Here is a 27432-nt window from a genome sequence, read left to right as displayed (position 1 = left end):
ACAAAGCCCACTAACGTTCATAATACAGCCTAGCAGGTTGAGTATCAATCTGGAAATCATTCCAATCCACACCAGTGGCAGGTGGTAGGAGTGGGAGAGAAAGGTGGAACCTCTACCATGATTATGAAAGGTGGTGGCATGGTGGTGCTGTCACTGGAATGGTAAGCCAGACACCCGGAGTAAGCTCTGAGGACCCAGGTTTGAATCCCACCATTGCAGGTGGTGAAATTTGATTTCTAATAATAATAATAATCTTTATTGTCACAAGTAGGCTTACATTGCAATTAAGTTACTGTGAAAAGCCCCTAGTCACCACATTCCAGCGCCTGTTCGGGTGCATGGAGGGAGAATTCAGAATGTTCAAATGACCTCACAGCATCATGTCTTTCGGGACTAGTGGGAGGAAACCGGAGCACCCAGGGGAAACCCACGCAGACATGGGAGAACATGCAGACTCCGCACAGACAATAACCCAGTCAGGAATCAAACCTGGGACCCTGGCGCTGTGAAGCCACAGTGCTAGCCACTGTGCTACCGTGCTGCCCCACCATATAAAATTCTCAATAAAAAATCTGGAATTAAAAGCCTAATGATGACCATGAAACCCTTGCTAATTGTTGTAAAAACACATGTGCTTCATTAATGTCCTTTAGGGCAGGAAATCACCCTTACCAGGCTTGGCCTGCATGTGACTCCAGACCCACAACAGTGTAGTTGACTCTTAAAATGGCCAAGCAATCCACTTAGTTGAAGAGCAATAAGAGATGGGCAATAAATACTGGCCCAGCTAGCGACACCCATTCAATAAGGCCAGGAAAATCGTCAGTGAGTTCGGAGTAAAGACATTTATTTAACAACAATATAATCTACATGGGGCCCAGTTACACCTCACCGGGTCCTCTCTCCTTTCTGGTCGGTTCCACACCGGCCGACCTTTTATATCAGTACTGAAAAGCTGCCCTGCCCCGAGCCGGGAAGCACACACTCCCAATGAGCACGGGGAAACAATCATCTCCAACCAGATGTATCCTATGCAGGTTACTACAGCTCATAAATTTTAAAAAATAATCCGTAGCTCAAGTTCAGTATTACAACATGATGTAAAAGTGCATGTTACCATGGCAACGTGGACTCAGTTGGCTGGATGGCTGGTACAGATTAGATTGGTGTCATCAACACGGGTTCAACGTGCCAGGCCCTGGGTGTACAGTGGCTGAAAGGCCTTACACAGTGGCCTTTCCCCATTGCACCTTGGCGGTGGCTGACCCAAGCTTGAGTACTTCCCACAGCACATAGTCCTGGACCTTGGAATGTGCCAGTCTGCAACACCCAGTCAAGGACAATTCTTTGCACTGAAAGATCAACAGGTTTCGGGCAGACCAAAGAGCATTCTCCACCGAGCTAATGATCCTCCAGCAGCAGTTGATGTTTGTCTCAGTGCATCCCTGGGAACAGACCATAGAGCACAGAGTCCTGCATCACAGAGCTGCTCGGGATCGACAAATACCTCTCCAGACCATCTTTGCAAAGGGTCATTCTACAAGGATGTGTGTGACCGTCTCATTCCTCTTGCAGCTGCTTTGAGTGCAGCGTGTGTGGGCAGCACTGAGACTTTGGGCATGCGTGAAGGATCTGCCCCTTCTTGCCCTATCTGTCATGGAAATCAGAGTGCTGTGGTTACAGACCTTCCTTCAGCAACCAGAGGTCATCCTAGGACAGAAAAAACTTTTGAGTTCATTTTAAGCTGGACAGGACCAGGGATCTGCATTGGATGGCATTTTTCCCACACTGGGGATCGGGACCTGCCGTGCCCTGTGCTAGTAGCATCGGGAACGACCCATTAACCCCCCCCCCAGAACAGATTCTGATTTTTTTTGGGGGGTTAGATCGCATCCTACATAACTAATTAAAGGTCACAGAATTTTAACATTGGGTTGCATTCCATGCTTCCCACCAGTGCGTTTGAAAGCCATCGGGCGGGGGGGGGGGGGGGGGGGGGGGGGGGGGCCTTCCCATCATTTACCAGCCTGTCTTTGATTTACCTGAAATCTTATGGGGGGTAGGGATGGGGTGGGGATGTGTGAAGGGCAGGGATGTGTCCACCCACCCTTGGTTCCTTAAGTGGGCAATTAATATTTGTTTAAGGGCCTTATCCCATACCTGCGAGTATTTTACCCATGGTTGGTGGAGGCCCAGCTGTGCAAGCTGACGTTAGGCAACTGTGTGTGTGGTTGGGGGTGGCAAGGGGGGGGGGGGGGGGGCGATCTTTGGCTTGTGGGTGGGTTTCCCCAACCTTTTCGCCAGCGGTGTGGGGATCATGGCACCTGCAAAATCCAACCCTTTAACTCTGTTCCATGCTCCATTGATGCTCCCAGACCAGTTGAGTGTTTCGGTCAATTTTGGTTTTGAAAAGTCGGAGTTGGCCTGTTCTCTGGATGACTGTTGCCCACAACCAAAATAAGCAGACTTCCCCCATCATTCATCTCATTGCTGTTTGGGATCTTGCTATGCAAAAGGTGCTGCGTTTACCTACAAAACGTTAGAAGTTGCACTCTATGTCAAACAGTTAGTGATGTTTTTGTGAAGCATAATAAAGTGCTGTGCAAAGGCACAATCTTCATTTGGAGCCAAATGGCTGGAGGTTCCGGCACTGCTTAGTTGACAGCAATCTCGTCGCTGAATCACAAGGTTTTGGATTCAAGTCCCACTCCAAGACTTGAGCACAAAAATCATGGCTGACACTCTAACCAAATACTGAGGGAGCACTGCACTATTGGAGGTCCCGTAATTTAGATGTTATGTTAAAATCAAGGCCCTGTCATCATACATTCCATTATGTATACCTCATCATTGTGTGTACCCTTCTGTACACTGCCTTTTGAGTCCTCCCAAATGAACAACCTCATCTTTTGGTGAATAGATGCCTGGGCTATCCTTGCCCCAGAGAATCCATGAAATCCTTACAGTGCAAAAGGAGGCTATTCGGCCCATCAGGTCTGCACCGACCCTATGAAAGATCACTCTAACTCAGCCCACTCCCCCGCCCTATGGCCAATCCACCGAACCTGCACATCTTTGAACTGTGGGAGGAAATGGAAGCATCCGGAGGAAACCCATGCAGGCACAGGGAGAACGTGCACGCTTCATACAGTCAGCCAAGGCCTGAATTGAACCCGAGTCCGGTTATTAGGATATTGCATTGAAGGCACATTCACTGACTTGACCGTCCACGTGATATACCAAATTTCTTATGATACATAATCCCAGGTCGTCAGGACTAGACTCCTGGCATTGACCTCCGTGGCAAGCTGCTCCCACTGACTTTGACCATGTGTCTGGAGGACTTTCTTAGCTCCCCTGTGTATTAAGACTCTCTACCGCCTCATGCAAAACTTCCAGGGTAGTGCCCGAAAATCTTGTCCCCTCAAAGGTTACGCTACTTGTCACTCTTTCCCAGCTCTCCTCCTTCCTTATTTAAAAAAAATAAATTTAGAGTACCCAATTCATTTTTTCCAATTAAGGGGCAATTTAGCCCCTACCTTGCACATTTGTGTGTTGTGGGGGCGAAACCCATGCAAACAGGGGGAGAATGTCTCAGATTCACTCCTTGTATAACTCTCAGCAAGTGCTCCATCCACAATACACCTGCCCTTTTATGTAGTTCAGGTTAACTTTAACTGCTGGTAGGAAGGTATGATTTTGGGCTCCTTGCTAATGTCTGTAGCCAATTGGTTCGAGTTGGCCGCACGCAGCAATCATGCTAATCAGTAGTTAGGACAAAAATGGCCCACTGTCTGCATGTCAATCAACAGGCGTGGGTTAATTACACATCACAATCCCTGCGCCTGTTTTTGGAAACTATTCAATTTGATGCCCCCATTTAGGATACAATGAGCTGACACTCAAACAAACTAACAGCTTTAAATATAACCCACTGCTGCTGACAATAGACATTAACTGAACAATTATAATTTCTTTGCTACAGGGAGTTTATAAAGTACTTCTTTTCATTCAGCATCATTCCTGCAATTGCTGAAAGATCAAACACATTTCTTCACACGCCCACTAATTGTTTCACTTTCCACACCGTTGCCAGTTTTAGCTTTGTGGGAACTTGCCTCAGGGTTCGTGAACATTATTTTCCCATTGACTGTACCCAAGAACACTGCACCTCTGCTGTCTATTTACCTAAAATAATATGCAGGTTTAAACAGAAAGGGGCAAGTTGTGGTATTTAATGAAGAAGTTTTTAATTGAAAAGATTTAAAAAAAATAAAACTATAATAATCAGCTATTTTGTGCCAAACTAGAAATATTCTATCTAGCTCAAATATGAAGAAGACTTCCTGGAATTAGTTCCATGAAATAAATGCTGCCTTTTGCATGCAATTATTGGTATTTTGTTTCTTGCACATACTTACACTGCAATTGAAACGCACCTGCACCATCACGTGTCAACCCACTTGTTCTGAAGCCAGACTAATGATCAAACAGTATGTGCTGTGATTGAAAAGTTGCAACATATTCTTATTCATTGTGGTTTCTATAAACTTTTGGTTACTGGACCACAGTACATTGCAATTTGACCTACACGCCGTAGAATGTCTGCAGTGCAGAAGGAGGCGACTAGCCCAATTGGGTCTGCACTGACCCTGCAAAAGAGAACCGTACCTTGGCCTGTTGCCCTGCCATAGCACATAGCCCAGCACATTGACCATGGCCAATTCACCTAACCTGCACATCTTTGGACTCTGGGAAGAAACTGGAGCACCGGTTTGGCCCATCGTGTCTGCATCGACCCTTCGAATGAGCACTCTGCCTATTTACAAGTGCCCACACCTACCTATCCCCATAATTCCAGAATCTAACCTGCACATCCCTGGACACTAAGGGGCAATTTATCATGGCTGAAACGGTGACTATGATACAATGGTATAGCCCCATGGAAATCCACCATCAGTATGTGTGCTTCTCCCATTCAGGTGAAACAACACTAGTTGAAGTGGCCATTGAATTATAATGTGTTAATTTTTTTAGATTATACTTTAAAAGATGTCATTAGCAATACAACACTATAATTAAAAGAATTATTTATGGGATGTAGGCATCGCTGGTTAGGTTAGCATTTATTGCCCATCCCTAGTTGCCCTTCAGAAGGTGGTGGTGAGCTGCCTTCTTGAACCGCTGCAGTCCCAGAGGTGTCGGTACACCCACAGTGCTGTTAGGGAGGGTGTTCCAGGATTTTGACCCAGCGACAGCGAAGAATATATTTCCAAGTCAGTGTTGTTTGTGACTTTGAGGAGAACCTCCAGGTGATTGGGTTGTCAGGTCGTTGCTTGACAAATCTGTGAGTCAGCTCTCCCAGCTTTGGCCCAAGCCCCAAGATGTTAGTAAAGAGAACTTTGCAGGGTCAACAGAGCTGGGTTTGCCATTGTCATTTCCGCTGCCTGGGCCGATGCCAGGTGGTCCGTCCGGTTTCATTCTTGTTCCATATTTTTATAGCGGTAGTGGATTGTTAGGCCATATCAGAGGGCATTTAAGAGTTAACCACATTGCTGTGGGTCTGGAGTCACATGTAGGCCAGACCAGGTAAGGATGGCATCTGTTTTTTTATGTCAATCATTTGTTTCATGGTCATTGTTAGACTTTTATTTCCAGATATTTTATTGAGTTCCACTACCTGCCGTGGTGGGATTCCACACAAGGTCCCCAGATCATTACCCCGGATCTCTGAATTACTAGTCCAGCAACAATACCTCCCCATATAACTGACAGAGTAAATATTCAATTTATAGGTTCCAGTTTAGATTCAAAGGTTACACCTCTAATAAAAGTCACTGCTGGAACTTTTACAATTAAATACATTTATCACATGATGACAGGTGATGTCAATCTTACTTGAATTATAACCTCAGTTGCTAATACTTCAGATCAAGATCATAAAAGACAACAGGGATTATACACAATATCTATGCACCTTTTCAAACTATTATACATATAACCAGTGCTTCTACTTGTAAAAACTGCAACATCAATTTTGCAACTGACAAAGTGTCTCACAGATGCTGCATTAAAATTACAGAAGTCGGGGGCAGCACGGTGGCCTAGTGGTTAGCACAACTGCCTCACGGCGCTGAGGTCCCAGGTTCGATCCCGGCTCTGGGTCACTGTCCGTGTGGAGTTTGCACATTCTTCCCGTGTCTGCGTGGGTTTCGCCCCCACAACCCAAAAAATGTGCAGAGTAGGTGGATTGGCCACGCTAAATTGCCCCTTAATTAGAAAAAATAATTGGCTAATCTAAATTTTTTTTTAAAAATTACAGATGTCTACAGTGCAGAATGGGGCTATTCGGCCCTTTGAGTCTGCACCGAGCCTCTGAAAGAGCACCCGACCCAGGCTCACTCCATCCCTGTAACCCCACCTAACCTTTGGACACTGTAGACTTTAATTCTAGCTTGATTTTTTGTTCAGGCCTTGTCAACTTGAGTTGTTTCTTTCAGTGATATGTGTACTTGTAACCCCAGATCTCTTGGGCTAGATTCTCCATCCCACTGTGCCACATTTCTGTTTCAGCATGCCGGCGGGATGCTCCGTTATGCCGGCTGGTCAATGGGGTTTCCCTTGTGAGGCAGCCCTAGGCCGTCGGGAAACCCCTAGGCTGCTGGCAAAATGGAGCATCCCACCGCCGGAGAATCCAGCCCATTGTTCCTATGTACAACCAGAAAGTATGTTATGGAACAAGAGATAGTGAAAAATGACCCACTGAACCTAATACATCTAACATCCGCTGTTGGTTTGGGCACAGGGACCGGAAACAAGTGCTCAACCCACAATTTGCATATGCAGTCAGCCTAATACTAAGTACAGGCATCCAATCCTAATAAATATTGCGGGAGTGCATGCATATGTTCATTCCCCATGTCAGCCCAAATATTGGCTGTGGTTCCTCAATGAGATCCAGGTTGTCTTAGGAGTCCATTTTGTGCCTGGCCCCATTTTTAGGCCTTTATATGAGTGATCCATAGTCTACTTATCCATGCATATTTACTTACTCGACACAGTCTAACTAGCACATGCCTTTTCTACTCTGTTGTGTCAATATACAGTGAGATGTGACATTATGCATTAAAATATTGATGATAACCATCTGACAGGAAGAAAGATAAGTTTCATGAAGCAGAAGCAAAACAATCCAATTCCTTCATTTGAACTTCTGGGTCTGCCGATAAGAGCACATCTCCACAGCCAATGTACAATGATAAGCTACCTACTTTTAGTACAAACTTCCTCATTCCTTAAATATAGCCCATTTCTGCCTAACAATTAACAGGTAATTATCTTTCAAAACATCTTCACATGTATAATTGAATTGCAAATTCGATGATGATCTTTGCCAAATGCGTGGGCTTTGCCCTGTCCTAGTTTCAGAGACACCCAGCCGGTACAACATTGGAAATAATTATGCAAATTATAAAAAGGTCCCATTGTTGAAGTTACAACAGAAAATGCTGGTTTAACTCAGCAGGTTTAGCACGCTTAGGGGCTGGTTTAGCACACTGGGCTAAATCGCAGGCTTTTAAAGCAGACCAAGACAGGCCGGCAGCACGGTTCAATTCCCGTACCAGCATCCCCGAACAGGCGCCAGAATGTGGTGACTTTTTGGACTTCTTGGAGTTACTTTTCACAGTAACTTCATTGAAGCCTACTTGTGACAATAAGCGATTTTCATTTTTCAGGTCTGCCAGCATTTGTGAAGAAATAGGTTTAATGTTGCTAATCCATATGACCCTTCCACAGAACTGTTGTAGGTCTGACACAAAAGACAGCTGGAAGAAGGCTTCCAAAGGGAGTCAGAACTTCATTTAAACTGTGAGGGCTCTTTGTACAAACTAATGTAATTTATTGCCATATAAATGAACTTTACCAAAACAATACAATAATCGAAGTTGGCTACATCCATGAATGAATTTGGAGATCAGATTGGAGCATATAAACGCTGCCCTGAGAATGCAGATAAAGACATGAGTACAATATTTTTACACATGAATCACTCCAGTTAGCAGCCTTCAATATAAAGCGATAATAAAACTGAATCAAAAAAAGACTCCGAAGCAAATACTGTAGATGCTGCAAAACTGACATAAAAGCTGAAAATGCGAAAATGCAAACCAGATGTGGCAACATCTTTGGTGAGAGCTTTCATCAACCCGAAGTGTTAAATCTGTTTCTTCCTCCACGGCTGCTGTCTGGCCTACTGAGTATTTCAAGCATTTCTTTTCTGTTTGTAGATCAAAAGACTGGAAATGGGCATTGCATCTGTAGGCTGAGCATTAGCTTTTGCGTGTAGAATCTTTACCCGTTAGAACACAAGTGTAGAGGAAAGAAAATGGGGGCTGGTTTAGCACAGGGCTAAATCGCTGGCTTTGAAAGCAGACCAAGGCAGGCCAGCAGCACGGTTCAATTCCCGTACCAGCATCCCGGAACAGGCGCCGGATTGTGGCTTTTTACAGTAACTTCATTTGAAGCCTACTTGTGACAATAAGCGATTTTCATTTCATTTCAGTCAGAGAAACAAGAATGATTTTTAAAAAAATATTTTAATTCAAGTTTTTGATATTTTAACATTTTGAATGTACAGCAGAGCAAAGAAGAAAAAACACAAACCCCCAACCCCCAGCCCCCTCCCACCAGTAATCTCAACCAAACTCCCTACTTTGCTCCCCCTTAATAGCTGACGGTAAACAGCCCAGAGCAACAAAAATAAGTAAAGCAGAATTAGCATTAAAGCTTTAATTTATATACCGATCTGAAAATTAAAATGGTGAGTACAGAAGTTTGGAAGAAAGAAAGTGTGGAACAAAAAAGTAAAAGATGAATAAGGACATGTAATTTTAAAAACATTCTGCATAACATTAATATTACAATCCTAAGGCTACTCGACATCTGTGTAGCTTTATCAGTTGAGCAATAAAGGCTTCACTCTTAATTGATAATGTAAAAATAATGTCCTGGAACCAAAATACTCTTCGAGCGGTGGTGGTCAAAGGGTTAAAATTCAAGCTGTCGAATTGGGCTCCGAGAGGAATCTTTACCTCCACTGGTGAAGTATTCAAGGAATTTATAAAGGTTTAGCCACATGCACCTCCAATAGATCAAAGAGTCAAAACGTCTTCAGCCAATAAGGAGTGACCAAAATTGCTGCTGTCGTTCCCACCCCCCACCCCCACTCCGATCTTGCATTTGGTTCTTTGATTTTGCAAAAAATGTAGAGAATCCACGCAAAATCATTCTCTCCCAGGTGGTTGACAGACCAGCAAAGGTTGGGCCAAAATCTTGCAGAAATATCTTGGCAGCAGTTTACTCTGGAGGGTTTCCAGGAATTCTAACCACAGGTAACCAACCAGTCAAAGATTAGCTGGACCGTGTCAAGGAAAATGTCAAACTGATGGCTGTTCTATTTCTTTTTCGCACTATCGCCAAGCATTTTTCATGAGAATAGAGCTCTTTTATTCCTGGAATTATTTTTTGATTACCTATCAAGATGAGGAGAAGTTTCTTCAGAGGGTGGTGAAACTTTGGAATTCTCTACCCAGAGGCCTGGGTAGGCTCAGTCATTGAGTTTGTTCAAAGTTGAGGTTGCAGATTTCTAGATACCAATGATATTAAGAGATGTGGGGATAGTGTGGGAAGATGGCATTGAGATTGGATTGGATTGGATTTGTTTATTGTCACGTGTACCGAGGTACAGTGAAAAGTATTTTTCTGCAAGCAGCTCAACAGATCATTCAGTACATGGGAAGAAAAGGGAATTAAACAGAATTCAAGAAAATACATGAGAATACATAATAGGGCAACACAATATATACAATGTACTACATAAGCATTGACATCGGATGAAGCAGACATGGGTGTAGTGTTAATGAGGTCAGTCCATAAGAGGGTCATTTAGGAGTCTGGTGACAGTGGGGAAGAAGCTGTTTTTGAGTCTGTTCGTGGGTGTTCTCAGACTCCTGAATCTCCTGCCCGATGGAAGAAGTTGGAAAAGTGAGTAAGCCGGGTGGGAGGGATCCTTGATTATGCTGCCTGCTTTCCCCCGGCAGCGGGAGGTGTAGATGGAATCAATGGATGGGAGGCAGGTTCGTGTGATGGACTGGGCGGTATTCACGACTCTCTGAAGTTCCTTGCGGTCCTGGGCCGAGCAGTTGCCATACCAGGCTGTGATGCAGCCCGATAGGATGCTCTCTATAGTGCATCTGTAAAAGTTGGTAAGGGTTAATGTGGACATGCCGAATTTCCTTAGTTTCCTTAGGAAGTATAGGCGCTGTTGTGCTTTCTTGGTGATAGCGTCGACGTGAGTGGACCAGGATAGATTTTTGGTGATGTGCACCCCTAGGAATTTGAAACTGCTCACCATCTCTACCTCGGCTCCGTTGATGCTGACAGGGGTGTGTACAGTACTTTGCTTCCTGAAGTCGATGACCAGCTCTTTAGTTTTGCTGGCATTGGGGGAGAGATTGTTGAAGCTGCACCACTCCACTAGGTTCTCTATCTCCCTCCTGTATTCGGACTCGTCGTTATTCGAGATCCGGCCCACTATGGTCGTATCGTCAGCAAACTTGTAGATGGAGTTGGAACCAAGTTTTGCCATGCAGTCGTATGTGTACAGGGAGTAGAGTAGGGGGCTAAGTACGCAGCCTTGCGGGGATAGAAGAACAGCTGTGATCTACTTAAATGGTAGAGCAGGCTCGACGGGCAGAATGGTCTACTCCTGCTCCTATGTTTCTACATTACACAATACAGAAAAGCGATAGTGATAGGAGACTCAATGGTTAGGGGAACGGATCGGAGATTCTGTGGTTGTGAACGAGACTCACGGAAGGTATGTCACCTCTCGGGTGCCAGGATCAGGGATGTCTCGGATCGAGTCCACAGGATTCTTAAGGGGGAGCAACCAGATGTTATGGTGCACATTGGTAGCAACGACACAGCTAAGAAAAGGGATGAGGATCTAAAAAGTGATTTTAGGGAGTTAGGTTGGAAGCTAAAGAGCAGGACAAGCAGAGTAGTAATCTGTGGTTTGCTACCGGTGCCACGTGCTAGTGAGGCAAGGAACAGAGAGCAAGTGAAGCTGAACAAGTGGCTACAGGGCTGGTGAAGGAGGGAGGGCTTCAGATATGTAGATCAGTGGGATGCCTTTTGGGGAAGGTGGGACCTGTACATGAGGGACGGGTTGCACCTAAACTGGAGGGGCACCAATATCCTGGGCGAGAGGTTTGCTAGAGCTCTTTGGGAGGGTTTAAACTAGTTTGGCAAGGGGATGGGAACCAGAGCTATGGATCAGAGAATAGGGTATCTGCTGAAGGAGCAGAAATAGTATGCAGCGAATCTGTAAGGATGGATAGACAATTGATAGGGCAAAGTTGCACTCTGTGGGAGGGGTTAAAGTGTGTCTGTTTCAATGCAAGGAGTGTCAGGAATAAGGGAGATGAACTTAGAGCATGGATCAGTACTTGGAACTACGAAGCTATGCCCATTACAGAGACTTGGATTTCACAGGTTCAGGAATGGTTGCTAGATGTTCCAGGGTTTAGATGTTTTAAGAATAAAAGGGAGGGAGGTAAAAGAGGAGGGGCAATGGCACTGTTACTTAGCGAGTGCATCACAGCTGCAGAAAAGAAGGTAGTCGAGGGGAGGTTGTCTACTGAGTCAGTATGGGTGGAAGTCAGAACCAAGAAAGGCGCAGTCACTCTATTGTGAGTTTTCTACAGACCCCCCCCCCAAATGGTTGCAGAGAGATGGAGGAACAGATTGGGCGGCAGATCTTGGAAAGGTGCAGAAGTAACCTTGTTGTCATGGGTGACTTCAACTTCTCCAATATTGACCAAAACCTCCTTAGTGCAAATGGTTTGGATGGAGCAGATTTTGTCAGATGGGTCCAGGACGGATTCCTGACTCAATATGTAGATAGGCCGACTTGGGGGGCAGGCCATATTGGATTTGGTGCTTGGCAGCAAACCAGGCCAGGTGTCAGATGTCTCAGTGGGACAGCATTTCAGTGATAGTGACCACAACTCCTTGACCTTTACCATAGTCATGGAGAGGGACAGGAACAGACAGTAATGGAAGGTATTTAATTGGGTAAGGGGAAATTATACTGCGAATGGACAGGAGCGGAGGAGCATAAATTGGGAACAGATGTTCTCAGCGAAATGCACAACAGTAACGTGGGAGTTGTTTAAGGAGCACTTGCTGTGAGTGCTGAATAGTTTTGTCCCACTGAGACAAGGAATGAATGGTTAGGTGAAGGAACCTTGGATGATAAGAGAAGTGGGGCTTCTAGTCAAGAGGAAGAAGGAAGGACGTTCTGGCCTTTGCTACCCTGGTAGCCCGGAGATGTATATTTTTAGCTTAGAGGTACTCAAAGCCCCCGAAGTTGGAGACCTGGCTATCTGACATGGCTAGCTTTCTCTGTTTGGAGAAAATCAAGTTCGCCTTGAGAGGGTCATTGTTAGGGTTCACCCGGAGGTGGCAACCGTTCGTCGACTTCTTTGCGGCAAATTAATCGTCAGCAGAAGGGCGGGGGGGGGGGGGGGGGGTCCGCTTAGTTTAGAGTAGGGGGTTAGTAAAGGTGGGACCTGTAAGGGAGGAAGATGGCTTTTGCACTATCTTTATAAATTTATGTGCATTGTTTATTTTGTTCTTGTTGGAAAACCATAAATACCTCAATAAAATGTTTATTTAAAAAAAAGAGGAAGAAGGAAGCTTACGTAAGGTTGTGGAAGCAAGGATCTGGCACAGCTCTAGAGAGTTACAAGGTAGCCAGGAACTAACTCAAAAGTGGACTTAGAAGAACTAGAAGGGGGCATGAAAAACTCCTGGTGGGAAGGATTAGGGAAAACCCCAAGGCATTCTCTACTTTTGTGAAAAATAAGAGGATGATCAGAGTGAGAGTAGGACCTACCAGGAATAGTGGAGGGAACTTCTGCCTTGAGTCTGAGGACGTAGTGAAGGCCCTAAATGAATACTTTGCTTCAGTATTCACTAGATAGAGGGACCTTGTTGCTCGTGAGAACAGCATGAACCAGGTTAATAGGCTCGAACAGGTTGATATTTAGAAGGATGTGCTGGAAATTTAGAAAAGCATCGGGACAGATAAGTCCCCTAGGCCAGACGGGATATACCCAAGGTTACTACGGGAAGTGAGGGAGGAGATTCCTGCGCCTTTGGTGAAGATCTTTGTGTCCTCACTCTCCATTGGAGTAGTACTGGCTGATTGGAGGGAGGTGAATGTTGTTCCCCTGTTCAAGAAAGTGAAATCCTGGGAATTACAGTCCAGTCAGTCGTACATCTGTGGTGAGCAAAAGATTGGAAAGGATTCTGAGAGATAGGGGCCGGGATTCTCCAAGCCTGCGCTGGGTCGTAGAATCGCCGGGGGCGCGGGAAATTCCTTCCACGGCGACCAGAGAATCGGCGTCAATCTGCCCATGTGGTCACCGCGGCACCGGTCGGGCGCCGCTGACATAGGCCCCCGCGACGATTCTCCGTGGTGACCAGCCAAACTCCCGCTGGCGTGGTTTACATCTGGTACCACCCGGCCAGAACCCGGCTGCTGTGGTGGCGCTAGTGGGGGTCGGGGGGAATCGGACTCTGACTCCGGGGGGGGGGGCCCTCAATGGTGGCTAGGCCCGCAATCGGGGGCCACCGGTTGGTGGGCCATCGCGATCTGGCGGGGACCTACCTTGCTCTATGCAGGCCCACTGTGTGGTTCCGCCATCTCGGTAGAGCCCATGTCGAAGTGGGCCGCCGCGCACATGTGCGGCTGCGCGGTCTGGACAGTAGGGCCCCGCCGGCAGCCAGAGCTGCGGGTCGCACGCTGGGTTCCTGCTAGCCCCCTGGAAAATGGAGAATCACCCCGAACCTTCGAGGAAAAAGTCTGGATTGATTCTCGCCCATTTCCCAGCAGGAGTGGTGACTTAGTCCCCAAAAGGGAGAATCCCGGCCTAATTTATGATTATTTTGAAAAACATAGTTTGATTAAAGATAGTCAGCATGGCTTTGAGAGGGGCAGGTCATGCCTCACAAGCCTCACTGAATTCTTTGAGGATGTGACGAGACACATTGATGAAGGTCGGGCAGTGGATGTGGTGAATATGGATTTCAGTAAGGCATTTGATAAGGTTCCCTATGGTATGCTCATTCAGAAAGTCAGGGGGCATGGGATACAGGGAAATTTGGCTGTCTGGATACAGAATTGGCTGGCCGAAAGAAGACAGTGAGTGGTAGTGGATGGAAAGTATTCTGCCTGGAAGTCCGTGACCAGTGGTGTCCTGCAGGGATCTATTCTGGGACTTCTGCATTTCGTGGTTTTTATAAATTACTTGAATGTGGAAGTGGAAGGGTGGGTTAGTAAGTTTGCCAATGACACGAAGGTTGGTGGAGTTGTAGATAGTGTTGATGGCTGTTGCAGGTTACAACAGGACATTGACAGGATGCAGAGCTGGGCTGAGAAATGGCAGATTGAGTTCAACCTAGATAAATGTGAAGTGATTCATTTTGGAAGGTTGAATTTGAATTCTCAATACAGGGTTAAAGGCAGGATTCTTGGAAGTGTGGAGGAACAGAGGGATCTTGGGGTCCACGTATATTGATTCCTCAAAGTTGCCATCCAGGTTGATAGAGAGTTGTTAAGAAGGTGTATGGTGTGTTGGCTTTCATTAACAGTTTAAGGACTGAGTTTAAGAGCCATGAGGTTTTGCTGCAGCTTTATAAAAACCCTGGTTAGACCACACTTGGAATATTGTGTCCAGTTCTGGTCGCCGCATCGTCGGAAGGAGTGGATGCTTTGGAGAGGGTGCAGAGGAGATTTACCAGGATGCTGTCTGGACTGGAGGGCATGTCTTATGAAGAAAGGTGAGTGAGCTAGGGCTTTTCTCACTGGAGCGAAGAAGGAAGTGATAGAGGTGTACAAGGTGCTGAGAGACATGGATAGAGTGGATAGCCAGAGACTTTTCTCCAGGGTGGAAATGGCTGTCATGGGGGAACATAATTTTAAGGAGATTGGAGGAAGGTATAGGGGAGATGTCAGGGGTAGGTTCTTTACACAGAGAGTGGTGGGTGCGTGGAATGCACTGCCAGCTGGGGTGGTGGAGTCTGTGTCATTAGGGTCATTTAAGTGACTCTTGGACAGACACATGGACAGCAGTAAATTGAAGGGGTATAGGTGAGGTGATCTTAGATTAGGATAAGTGGTTGGCACAAAATCGTGGGCCGAAGGGCCTGTACTGTGCTGTACTGTTCTATATTCTAATACAGAGAATAGCAAAAGTGATCCCATGTGTTATTATCCACTTTGTAATATGCTACTGGCATTGGTATCACTTCAGAATGCACTCTATCTAGTTGGAATTTTACGCAACGAATGGCACGATCAAATTTAGAGTTTGCAAACAAAATCAAAAGCGCCAATGGAGATCAAAACCAAGAGAATTGTAAAGCGGGCTGCCGATTCGCTGTAACTCATTTTACACAATCACACAAACTCAGAGAAGTGGATGTATGTGCTCCACTCAGCTTTAAATGGCAATGCTCCATCTATACCTGAATCTTTGCAGACTTCAAACAAGGTTTTATGTTAAACTAATTGAAATCACAGACGCTTTTGATATATCTTTGTCAGTCTTCCTAATTTGTGTAGCAATTTTATACTTGGCATTCTGACAACTATTAGTTAAGGAAAACATAGAATTCTAAACCCATAGTTTTCTCTCTTAGTAAATTATATTGTTAATATATAAAGCTTCTGAAACATGAGTGGTAGACAGGCTTTGATCGCTTTGATCAGCGGTCGAAATTTTCAGACTCATTAAAGGCCAAATAGGTCAACTTCTCGTAATAAAGTTGGACACAATTTTCATTATTATGTGTTGCATTCCATTGGATGGCTCAACCTCACACTCATTATCAACTATCATGTGAAAGAGTAGAAAACGATAGATTGATGGTTCAGTAGTGACAAGAGTGTAATTGCTACATAGCTAATTATAGCACAACAGTGTACACAGCCAGGATTGTTGCAGCACCCGTTTGGTATGAAGTTGTGTAATGCCAACTCAGTGAGATCAGGTTAATATACCATTCCTTCTCGTTCATTGGTATCACTGTCACCTCAAGAGTTGGAAAATTGTGGATTCAAGTCTATTCCTGGATTTAAGCACATAATTCAGGAAGCCATTTTAATACAGTATTGAGGGACTAACACCTTGTTAGGGATGTCATTCAGCTTAAACATAAAACTATACCCTGTCTGCACAAGATCCCACAGCTCTATTCAAAGAAGCCCAAGACAATGCTCCCTGCATCCTGGTCAATATTTATCCCTCAACCAATACTCCAAAAAACAAATAATCTGGTCATTCTTCCATGTTCTTGTTTGTAGAACCTTGCTGTTTGCAAATCTGCCGCCATGTTTGCTGACAAAGCAATAGTGACTATGGGCCATATTTACTTCAGTGAGGTGGGAAACAGAAAAATCTGGCTGCGCCCATCCATCTTTCTTTCAACCCGAGGAGGCAGGCATGGGCTGGGGTTGGGCATGCTTGCCTTCATTGGCCAGGGCATTGAGTATAAGAATTGGCAAGTCATGTTGCAGCTGTATAGAACCTTAGTTAGGCCACACTTGGAGTATGGTATTCAATTCTGGTCACCACACTACCAGAAGGATGTGGAGGTTTTAGAGAGGGTGCAGAAGACATTTACCAGGATGTTGCCTGGTATGGAGGGCATTAGCTATGAGGAGCGGTTGAATGAACTCGGTTTGTTCTCACTGGAACGACGGAGGTTGATAGAGGTCTACAAAATTATGAGGGGCAGAGACAGAGTGGATAGTCAGAGGCTTTTTCCCAGGAAAAGGAGGGGTCAATTACTAGGGGGCATAGGTTTAAGGTGCAAGGGGCAAGGTTTTGGAGAGATGTATGGGGCAAGTTGCTTTACACAGAGGGTAGTGGGTGCCTGGAACTCGCTGCCGGAGGAAGTGGTGGAAGCAGGGCCGATAGTGACATTTAAGGGGCATCTTGACAAATACATGAATAGGATGGGAATAGAGGGATACAGACCCAGGAAGTGTAGAAGATTGTAATTTAGGCAGGCAACATGGTCGGCACAGGCTTGGAGGGCCGAAGGGCCTGTTCATGTGCTGTACTTTTCTTTGTACTTTGTTCTTTAAAATATTGCTGAAGTAAAAGAAAATTGGGTATTTAACATTCTCTTTGAATAAAACTGTCCCTCTTACAATCTCATGAAAACATCAATCAAACGTACCCAGTGAAACTCCCATTGAAGAAACTTTTAATCTACCTAACACCTCCTAAATTTGGCCATATAAACACATGGACAGCCACTTTAAAGATATTTATTACAGTCTTATAAAACTGCCAATTAGGCAAAGTTAGAACTCCCCTTTGCAGTTGTGTTAACAACCCATATTAGGTTAGGTCCATTCTTGGAACTTAGCCAAGCGTTCATAATGAGGCAATCTGGCAACTGTCTGAACAGAAGCAGGCTGAAGGTCCAAAATCTGTTTTGCCAGCTAACCTTATTATGATTGCTTAGCTGAGTTCCAAGGATGACTAATAGACTCAACCCCTCTGGGGTTTATTCAGCCGCAAAGGGGACTGCTATCTTTTTAAATCATAGTTTTATGAGAGTGTAACAATTTTAAAATTTCTTTGAAGTGGTTTTTCGATGCCGGTTTGTTTATTTGTACAAAATTAATAAGTATTAAGTGGATTAAAGGTTTTGTCGATGGGATTTGATTGTCAGCTTTATGAGATTCTAAAAGCATAAATATTTTTCAAGTGTTATTATATGGTTCATAAGTTTTCTACCGAGTGGATACAGCAAGTCCTCATTTTAACCCACCCTGATTAATGTTGTTTCTTTTAAAGGTTGTTTTTCCGAATTACAGTGCATGCATTATGTGTCATCATGCATTGGCCCATTATTGTTCGTCTGACACAGGTCCAATGACGTGGTTGGTGGCATTGTGAAGAAAGGTGTTTGCACTCGAAGGAACTTTGATTACAAAAAAAACAGAGGAGAAGTTCTGAAGAAAGAAAACTTATCCAAAGCAAGGGTTTTTTTTTTTTTGCAAGCATAAAGTTGAATTTGGTCTGCTCATCTCTGAGATAAGGCCCATTTCTTGACTCAAGCTGATTCCAACATTGAAGCTTCAGGAGTGCCTGCTGTGGGTGAGGCACAGAAGCCATCGCAGTCAGTAAGAGAAAGTACAGTACTTTACTGCTGTAGGTATAGTAACATTGCTTTCCTTGTCTCAACATGTTTGGGTTAAAAATGCAGGGTGTGCCCTTCAGAAGGCTGACTCCCTTCTTCAAATTGGAAGCAAGAGAAGCAGAGGAACCATTTTAAAACCAGAGAGAGACCCACAGGCCCATAATCACCGCAAATAATCATGATGTGTCTCCCACGCCATGGTCGGGTGCACACCAACATCCATCCCCCTCAGATCCACTAGTGTCAGTGGCAGCACTGTCTCATTGCAGCCTCCTCTCTTCGGATACCAAATCCAACCACCCATGTGGAAGCCAAAAGCTGATTCATCCTTACAAAAACAAAAGAAAATGCACAAAACCCCAGTCCCAAGGGGAGTTGCATAAATGCCACAAACCGCAGCTAAACTCCAATCCAGGCCCGAGGCAGAACCAAAATCATTCCAGACAAATGTAAAGAGAGGGTCACGTTTGGATTACGATCAAACCGGCAGGGTCTCCCAGAAATACAACCTCCTCAACAAGGGGAGAAGAAAATATCCAACAAGGGAATGAGAGTCAAACGCTACTCCCACATTCCAAACCCACTCATGAAGAGAGAGAAACCCAAAACGGAGAAAAAGAAAAAACAAAACAACCTCAAGGGAAAGTCAGAAGGCACAATCCTCTCCAGGGTAAATTGATCTGCCCAGGCCATCACAGGATAAAGAAGTGAATTCTTAAATTCGCGAGCTTAAAAAGAAACAAAATAAATAATTAACGCCAAAAAGAAAAAGGAACCCAAAACAGATTAGGTCTAACTGGGGTGGGGGGCTATCCTCAATCTAGGCGAGGACTGAACTAACTGTACCAACTGAACCACCCACCCCGCTCCCTGGGCCCACTCAAACTCCCCAATAACCAAAAGGAGTAAAACTGTGAACATATCACATTTCTCATAACTGATTCAGTCTGATTCTGCTACATAAGTATAGTCAAGATATTCAATGATACAAGGCATCACACTCACATTTCACATCTCCTGGTAGGAGAAAAGACAACAACAAAAAAATCAACAACACAATCAACATGCAGCAACATTCAGGTTACAGAAGAACCGCAGGGCAATTTTCAAGGATAAAGACATCTTCCATGTTGCACGAGAAGACGGAGAATAAGACAGGATCAACGAGCATGCTTCAGGGTCTCTCAAGGATTGTAACAGTTGAAGCATGAGACATCATCACGTCTGCCATGCCATCTCACTGATGCCCAGGCAGTCCACAACCTAGCCCAGCTGGGGGGATGATGGACATGGGTCACTTCCAGCCCCTCACAAGCATCGTAGACATAGACATAGACATAGCGTTTACAGTGCAGAAGGAGGCCATTCGGCCCATCGAGTCTGCACCAATCAAGAACAGGACAATAAAGGATCATTGATCAGCGGGCCAGACCGACCCCTGGTCTCAAAGACAGGACACATTGTGCTCCATCTAACCTGATACATCCAGCCTCCAAAACAGGATTACCAAAGCATGGTAGCCAGTTTTCAAATTCAGTAGGGAACTTGCCTCCCATTTCTCACCAGGGCACGGGCACAGGGACACATCCCACCTGGCCCTCATCTCCCGAAGCAGACAGAATGAACGATACACCATGCAGCAGGATTTCAACAAAATGTAGGTGGGATCTGACCAGGGGAAAATTCTCTCGAGTGCAAGAACCTTCTCGAGCGCCTCTACCTTCTCATAAAAGTACCCACAATTCTTTAAGTGAGTTTTCATGGCCTGCACCACAGAGCCAAGGTCTTCAGCCAAGATAACAACTTAGTTGCCATTAATCATCCAGAAACATGCAGCACCACCAGCCAGCCTGTTTAGCAGCAATGTGCCACTGCAGGCTGGGCCCCACCCTAGCCCACTGTGACCACCACAAACAAATGAGGATTTTCACATTTCATCTCGGCTCTTCCTCGCAGAAACACCAGCCAGCAACTTCCAGGGACATAGCACATGCCATGTAACGCTGAAAAATACTAATATGAAGTGTGCATCAGGATGAAATGATGGATTAAAAGAGCTCGGGGAAATATGACCACTCCCATGCTCACATCGCATGACCCCCAGAGAAAGGACTTTAATCCATTTGAACCTGTACACTGTGGTCAATTTGATGGTCTCTTAAGTAACGGCAGAATCCTCTGATCGTACACTGCATTGAAAATATACTCAAAGCCATACAAAAGCCTTAAACACACAATTACGTACTTAAAAATATTATATTTTCACAGTAACTTCATTGGAGTGTTAATGTAAGCCTACTTGTGACAATAAAGATTATTATTATTCCACCAGCTAAACATCTTTAAACTAACCAGTCAAAAGGTCCCCAGGGTTGGGTTCCGCCAAGGTTCATGACTCTTTTGAGGAGCCATGAAGCACATCTCCTGCAAATGCTGGCTAACTCCAACAAAAGTCATTGGGATCTGAAATGCTGACCCCAGCAATGGGGCCAGCAAAGTCAGGATTGCTGCACGTTAATGCTTCGCTGTTTGCACCCTTACCCAGCACTGGCAAAAAGCTCTGGGAGATTGGAATGGGGCAGGAAATTGGGAATTGGGTCCCACCTGCCGTTTTCAAAGTCATCTTGCATCTGGTCTGGCAATGACAGAGGCATGAAAATTTGTTCTTCTGAAAAGTAGTTCACTGGTTGTAAAGCTGTGAGGGGAATACCGAGGATGTGAACAGTATTGCAACAAATTTGTTCATTCTTTCTCACTTCACTATAAAGTGATCAAATGAGGCAACAATGTCAGATGAAGCCAGTTTTGTACCACTATTCAGCACTACTTTATGAAACAATAGGGAAAGTTCAGAGTACTATTCATTCTGACATGTACAAACTTGGATTTAGATTTGTTTATTGTCACGTGTACCGAGGTACAGTGAAAAGTATTTTTCTGCTAGCAGCTCAACAGATCATTAAGCACATGAAAAGAAAAGTAAATAAAAAGAAAATACATAATAGGGCAACACAAGTTATACAATGTAACTACATAAACGCCGGCATCAGGTGAAGAATACAGGGGTGTAGTGTTAATCAGGTCACTTCATAAGAGGGTCGTTTAGGAGTCTAGTAACAGCGGGGAAGAAGCTGTTTTTGAGTCTGTTTGTGCATGTACTTCTAACTTCTAACAAATAATGTATAATTTATTAAAAGACACTGAAATTCAAAATTCAAGAAGGGATAAGATCATACCACTGAAGAATATATGCAAAATATTGCGGATGCTGTTAGAGGTCAGGACAATACCACCTCCACACCAGCCCATCTGTTTTTGTTCTTATACTTTGTTGCAGTCTTTCACAGCTACATTTTAATATCTAACACATTCTGCCTCCCTTCTGATCCTGCGAAGAGCCAAAAGGACTCGAAACATTAACTCTGCTTTCTCTCCTTAAATGCCAGACTTGCTGGGTTTTCCCAGCACCCTCTGCTGCCACTGAAGATTAGTTTAACAGTTCACTGCACAGCAACCTTAAAAGCTGTACTCCTTTGTCAAATAGGCAATACAGTGCAAAATATTTGCAATACAATTATACAAGAAAAATGGAAAGAATGTTTACACTTATGTAGCACCTTTCACATTTTCACATTGCTTTTTTTTATTTCCGGGGAGGTGGCAGCATAGTGGTAATGTAACTGGACCAGTAATTCAGAGGCTCAGGAGAATGCTCAGGGGACATGGATTCAAATCCCACCATGGCAGCTGGCAGAATTTAAATTCAATTAATAAATCTGCAATTAAAAACTATTCTACTGGAGGTCGTGAATTGATTGCTGTAAAAATCCATCTGGTTCTTTAATGCTCTTTAGCGAAGGAAATCTGCTGTCCTCACCCGGACTGACTCTTAACTGCCCTCTTAAATAGCCCAGCAATGGCCTAACAACTACAAAGTCAAAAAAGGAATGAAATTGGATAGACTACCTGACATCGGTATACGGCACACCCAGCCCTATCGACCCTTCAAAGTCCTCCTTACTAAAATCTATCATGCCCCTAGCCAAGCTGTCTCAGCACAGCTACAATACTGACACCTACCCGGGAATGTGGAAAATTGCTCAGATATGTCCTGTACACAAAAAGCAACCCAAATCCAATTCAATTAATAAATCTGCAATTAAAAACTATTCTATTGGAGGTCGTGAATCGATTGTTATAAAAATCCATCTGGTTCTTTAATGCTCTTTAGCGAAGGAAATCTGCTGTCCTCACCTGGCCTGACTCTTAACTGCCCTCTTAAATAGCCCAGCAATGGCTATTATCACCCTATCAGTCTATTCTCGACCATCAGTAAAGTCATGGAAGGAATCATCAATAACGTTATCCAGTGGCTATTATTCAGCAATAATCTGCTCACTTGATCACTTTGGGTTCCACTAGGGTGACTTATCTCAATGCAGCCCTGGTTCAAACATGGACAAAACAGCTAAGCTCACTAGATGACCTGAGAGTGACTGCCCTTGACATCAAGTCAGCATTTGACTGAACGTGGTAAAAATGAGCCTTATTAAAACTGAATTTAATGGGAATCGGAAAGAAAACTCTCCTAACACAAGGCAAGATGGTTGTGGTTGTTGATCATCTCAATCCCAGGATGCTACTACAAGCATTCCTCAGGGTAGTTAGTGTCTGGCGCAAACATCTTCAGCTGTTCAACCAATGACCTTCCTTCCATCATACGGTCAGAAGTGGGGATGTTGGCAGAAAATGTCACAATATTCAGCACTATTCACAACTTCTCAGCTACTGAAGCAAGTCTGTTTCCAAATGCAACGAGACCTGGACAATATTCGGGCTTCGGCTGATAAATAGAAGAAACATTTGCACCTCTCCAAGAAGAGAATCTAACCATCTCCCTTTGTCATTCAATGGCATTGCCATTACTCAATCCCACATTATCAACATCCTGGGGGGGGGGGGGTACTGTTGACCAGAAACTTTTTTTAAAAATTAAGAGTGCCCAATTCATTTTTTCCAATTCAGGGACAATTTAGCATGGTCAGTCCATCTACCCTGCACAACTTTGGGTTGTGGGGGCGAAACCCACACAAACACGAGAGAAGGTGCAAACTCCACACGAACAGTGACCTGAGCTGGGATCAAACCTGGGACCTTGGGCCCGTGAGGCAGCAGTGCTAGCCACTGTCAAAAAAGGAATGAAACTGGATAGACTACCCCTCATCGGTATACGGCACACCCAACCCTGTCGACCTTGCAAAGTCCTCCTTACTAAAATCTATCATGCTCCTAGTCAACCTGTCTCAGCATAGCTACAATACTGACACCTACCCGGCAATGTGGAAAATTGCTCAGATATGTCCTGGACACAAAAAGCAACGCAAATCCAACCTGGTCAATTACTACCCCATCAGTCTATTCTCGACCATCAGTGAAGTCATGGAAGGGATCATCAATAGCGTTAACCAGTGGCTATTATTCAACAATGATCAGCTCACTTGATCACTTTGGGTTCCACTCGGGTGACTAGGGTAACCGTGCTGCCCTGTTGACCAGAAACCTAACTGCACCTGCCATGCAGTGGCTACAAGAGCAGGTTTGAACCCAGGAATTCTGTAACTGAGGAGATGCTAATGGTGAAGAGTGTGCAATCATCTGAGAAATACCCATTTCTGACCTTTTGATGGCAGGAAATCCATTGATGAAGCAGCTGAAGATGGTTGGGTCTCGAACACTACTCTGGGGAACTCCTGTAACAATGTCTTGAAATGAAATGATTGACGTCCAGCAGCTACAACCACATTCCTTTTTACCAAGTACGATTCCAACCAATGGCGAATGTTTCCTGCTTCCCATTGACATTAGCCTTGCGAGGGCTTCTTTATGTCCTCGTCACTCAAATGCAGCCTTGATTTCAAGGGTAGTGATTCTCACCTGACCTCTGGAGTTCATTCTTTTGTCCATGTTTGGGCCAAGATTGTAATGAGGGAATGGGCCAGCCATGATTTAACTAAACGGTAACAAAGTCATTTAGTCACGTGTTTTCCAGCGCTCACAGCACCCAAAAATACGTTATTGAATGGCACTCAGGATAGATGGGGTGCCTCAGTGGGGAATGCGCAACTGAGGCCACACATAGTCCCATTTTCTGCACTGAGAAGGTCTGCTCGCCGGAACTTCTCAGTGTAGCGAGAGATCGGGACGTACTTTTGATCTCTGGAGCCCACAACATGACCCCCACCCCTCCTGAAGCCCCAATTCACTACAAAGGGGTCCCTCAGCACCACCCCCCCCCCCCCCACCCGCATAGAGCACCCCCTAGCCCAATTGCCATCATGCAAAAAAATGCCAGATTGGGACCTTGGCAGTGCCAACCTGGTACCCTGGCAGTGCCACCTGGGCAGTACCAGGATGGCACCCAGGTGGCACTGCCAGGACATGAGGCTGGCACTACCAAGCTGCAAGTTCCAGCATGCCCAGGTGGCACCAGCAGTGCCAGGGTGCCACCTGAGGGCCTCTGATCCCCTGAGAGACCCTTACAAGTGCCTTTCTGTCTGGTCCCCCTTTGTGGAGACCAGTGCTGAACGACACTCACCCAAGGTCCCAGAGGTGAAGGGGATAAATCCCAACGCCTTGCGGCCTTGGGAAGCTTCATACTACAGTGAGATTAGCAGTCTCGCTTTAATATGCAGATTTGCCAAAATGTGATCCCGCCCACAATGGGCGTGCTTTACATCGCTGTCTCATGAGATTGTGTTAGATCTCATGAGGTGCTGCGAGCCGGTAATTCCGGGAGCGGGGTCTCTCGCAGTTTCTGTCGCCATGTTGCGCCATGCCACACTGCTTTACGAGCGCAGCATGGTCACTCAACTGTGCCCAATTCACAAAGCCTTTCCCAGCCAATTATGCTCTTTGAATGTATTCACCGTTCTAAGTGATTCACCTGAAGAAGGAGCTGTGCTCCAAAAGCTGGTGATTCCAAGCAAACCTGTTGGACTTTATCCTGGTGTTGGAAGACTTCTTACTGTGCTCACCCCAGTCCAACGCAGGCACATAGCAAGTTGATAAATGACTAGGTTGCCTTGCACACTGGTGCTGTGTTAACATTTCCATTTTGTGGATTGTAGAGCATGAAGAGATGGGCAGGCAAGTGAACTGCAAATATCTCGTTTCTGAAAGCCTTTAATTACATGTTAATTAATATCTTTTCTCCTGTTAAACATGTTAGCATAATTATCAGTCAAAAATTAAGTGATGGTAATCCAGACAGAAAGTGTGAACAATTGCAGGATAGTTTTCATTTACCTTTGTTTTTTTCCTTGTTTCCTTTGGAGAAACTTGCCAATTTTGCTGGTATCTGTTGCTGGATACCTGTCGATTTCAGGAGCCGATTGGTTGCACTCAGAAGCTGAACAGGAACGTCATTTTTCACGTTATCATTAATCCTAACAATGGAACCCAATGAACTCTCCACCTTGTGGGATTCAGGAAACGTCCGCAGGTTGTTTGCTCTCTGGTGGTTGATCAGGGAATACTGCAGTGCTGCCTCATTTACAAAGACTGATGCTGTGTCGAGTCCTGCACCACCCAAGCTTCCTGTTCGAGTGTGAACGGGAACCTGTGGAAATTAAGGCATTTAAAATAATGGAACGTAAATGGTTACATTGCTCATTTTAGAAATACAAAACATTTCTTGGGGCATCTTTCCGCTGCACTGTAGAATGGAAGAATGAAGGTTCATAGTTTCTGCATTCCCTCCCCATACCCCATGCACAATGATGGCTCCAATCTCAACCATGCCTTCAGGGGGAGGTTGTTAAAGACTCGACACTTCCATAAAGAAACAAAATGGAAAAAAAAACATGTAAATGCAGATGCCTTTCATAAGTGACCAAGCAACCAATTTGATAGGAATACTGACAATCAACCTTCTTGCCCTCTTTGCCAGTTATGGAATGCATGAAGGTTTCAAGTAGAAGAGGAAAACGAGAAATCATTCTAAAATCGCAAAGAGAAGCACACCAATTTACTCAAATAGAATTAATTTGTATGTAATCGCATTAATTACATAGCAGCTGTTCCTAAACCATGCAAATATAGTATTAGCCATGTAAATATAGAAATGGGGAAAAGAGCATAAATTACTTCACAGATTAATGTAAATGCAGAAAGATAACGGGCGAAATTCTCCCAAAACGGGAGAAATCGTAAAACTGCCGTAAAACCCGGGCGGGTTCAATTCTGGTCCCCCGTCGGGGCTAGCAGCCCGACGTCGGAGGCTCCGACAAGTCGGGCTTAACGAAAATCGTTAAGCCCGCTTGCCGGAGTTAGCGCCGGCTGACGCGTCATATGACGTCAGCCGCGCATGCGCAGGTGGGAAGACTGTGGTACTGCCGTGCCAATCGGTGCCATGGTTATTTTTTGCGAGTTTGTCACGACGTTTTTACGAACGGCAGGACCAGGTGTGTTTGCCGTTCGTAAAAAGGTCGTAAAGGGCTGGGACTTCGGCCCTTCTAACAGCTGAGAATCGCTGCCGGCCGTAAAAAAACGGCGGCAGTGATTCTTGTCGGGATTTCGGCGGGGGGGGGGGGGGGAGAATAGCGGGAGGGCGTCAAAAAAGTCAGGAAGGCCCTCCCCCTATTCTCCCACCCGTCGTGGGGGGGGGGGAGAATTTCGCCCAACACTCTTCTGATGCCCAACACAAATTAGAAATGGGGTTGTTAATTGGCAGTGTGTGACTTCTAATTGTGCCATGAATTTGATGTCACATCATATTATCTGACAGATTATTATACGTGCTTGCCATGGGACAGAACTCTGATACAGTACAATTAATGAAATCTTTAGAAATAGATAATTTCTCATGGTTGCATTACTACTACAGTGGTTTACAGAATTATGTGATGGATTGTTCTAATAACTGAATCCATGTTTCCAGCCTTACTCCATAATGCAAGCATTCAAACTGTCCATACTTACTGCATAATAGTAATTTATTTCGACAAATAATATTTTAGATTAGGCAGTTCTGGGAGCATTTCAGGCGAAAGTTCGTGAGCAACAACCTCCTGATTGGCTGTTCTCTGGCTTCATGAAGACTTATCCTATCTGGTGATGCACTGGACTAAAGAAAATGTCCTGGTC

The 27432-nt window shown here is 44.9% G+C and overlaps 1 protein-coding gene across 2 annotated transcripts in view; it reads right to left on the bottom strand.

Moving 5' to 3' along the window:
• Window positions 1–27432, bottom strand: part of arhgef28a (Rho guanine nucleotide exchange factor (GEF) 28a) — a 571388-nt gene that overhangs the window by 64078 nt on the left and 479878 nt on the right. For both annotated transcript variants that reach the window (XM_038805467.1, XM_038805468.1), the window contains one exon: window positions 25594–25906. In XM_038805467.1, the coding sequence (XP_038661395.1) occupies window positions 25594–25906 (313 nt within the window). The remainder of the gene's footprint in view (window positions 1–25593; window positions 25907–27432) is intronic.

Source organism: Scyliorhinus canicula, chromosome 8 (genome assembly GCF_902713615.1).
Source record: "Scyliorhinus canicula chromosome 8, sScyCan1.1, whole genome shotgun sequence".
Lineage (NCBI taxonomy): Eukaryota > Metazoa > Chordata > Chondrichthyes > Carcharhiniformes > Scyliorhinidae > Scyliorhinus > Scyliorhinus canicula.
Note: the sequence above shows the minus strand (reverse complement) of the source record. Positions and strands in the feature narration are given on the sequence as shown.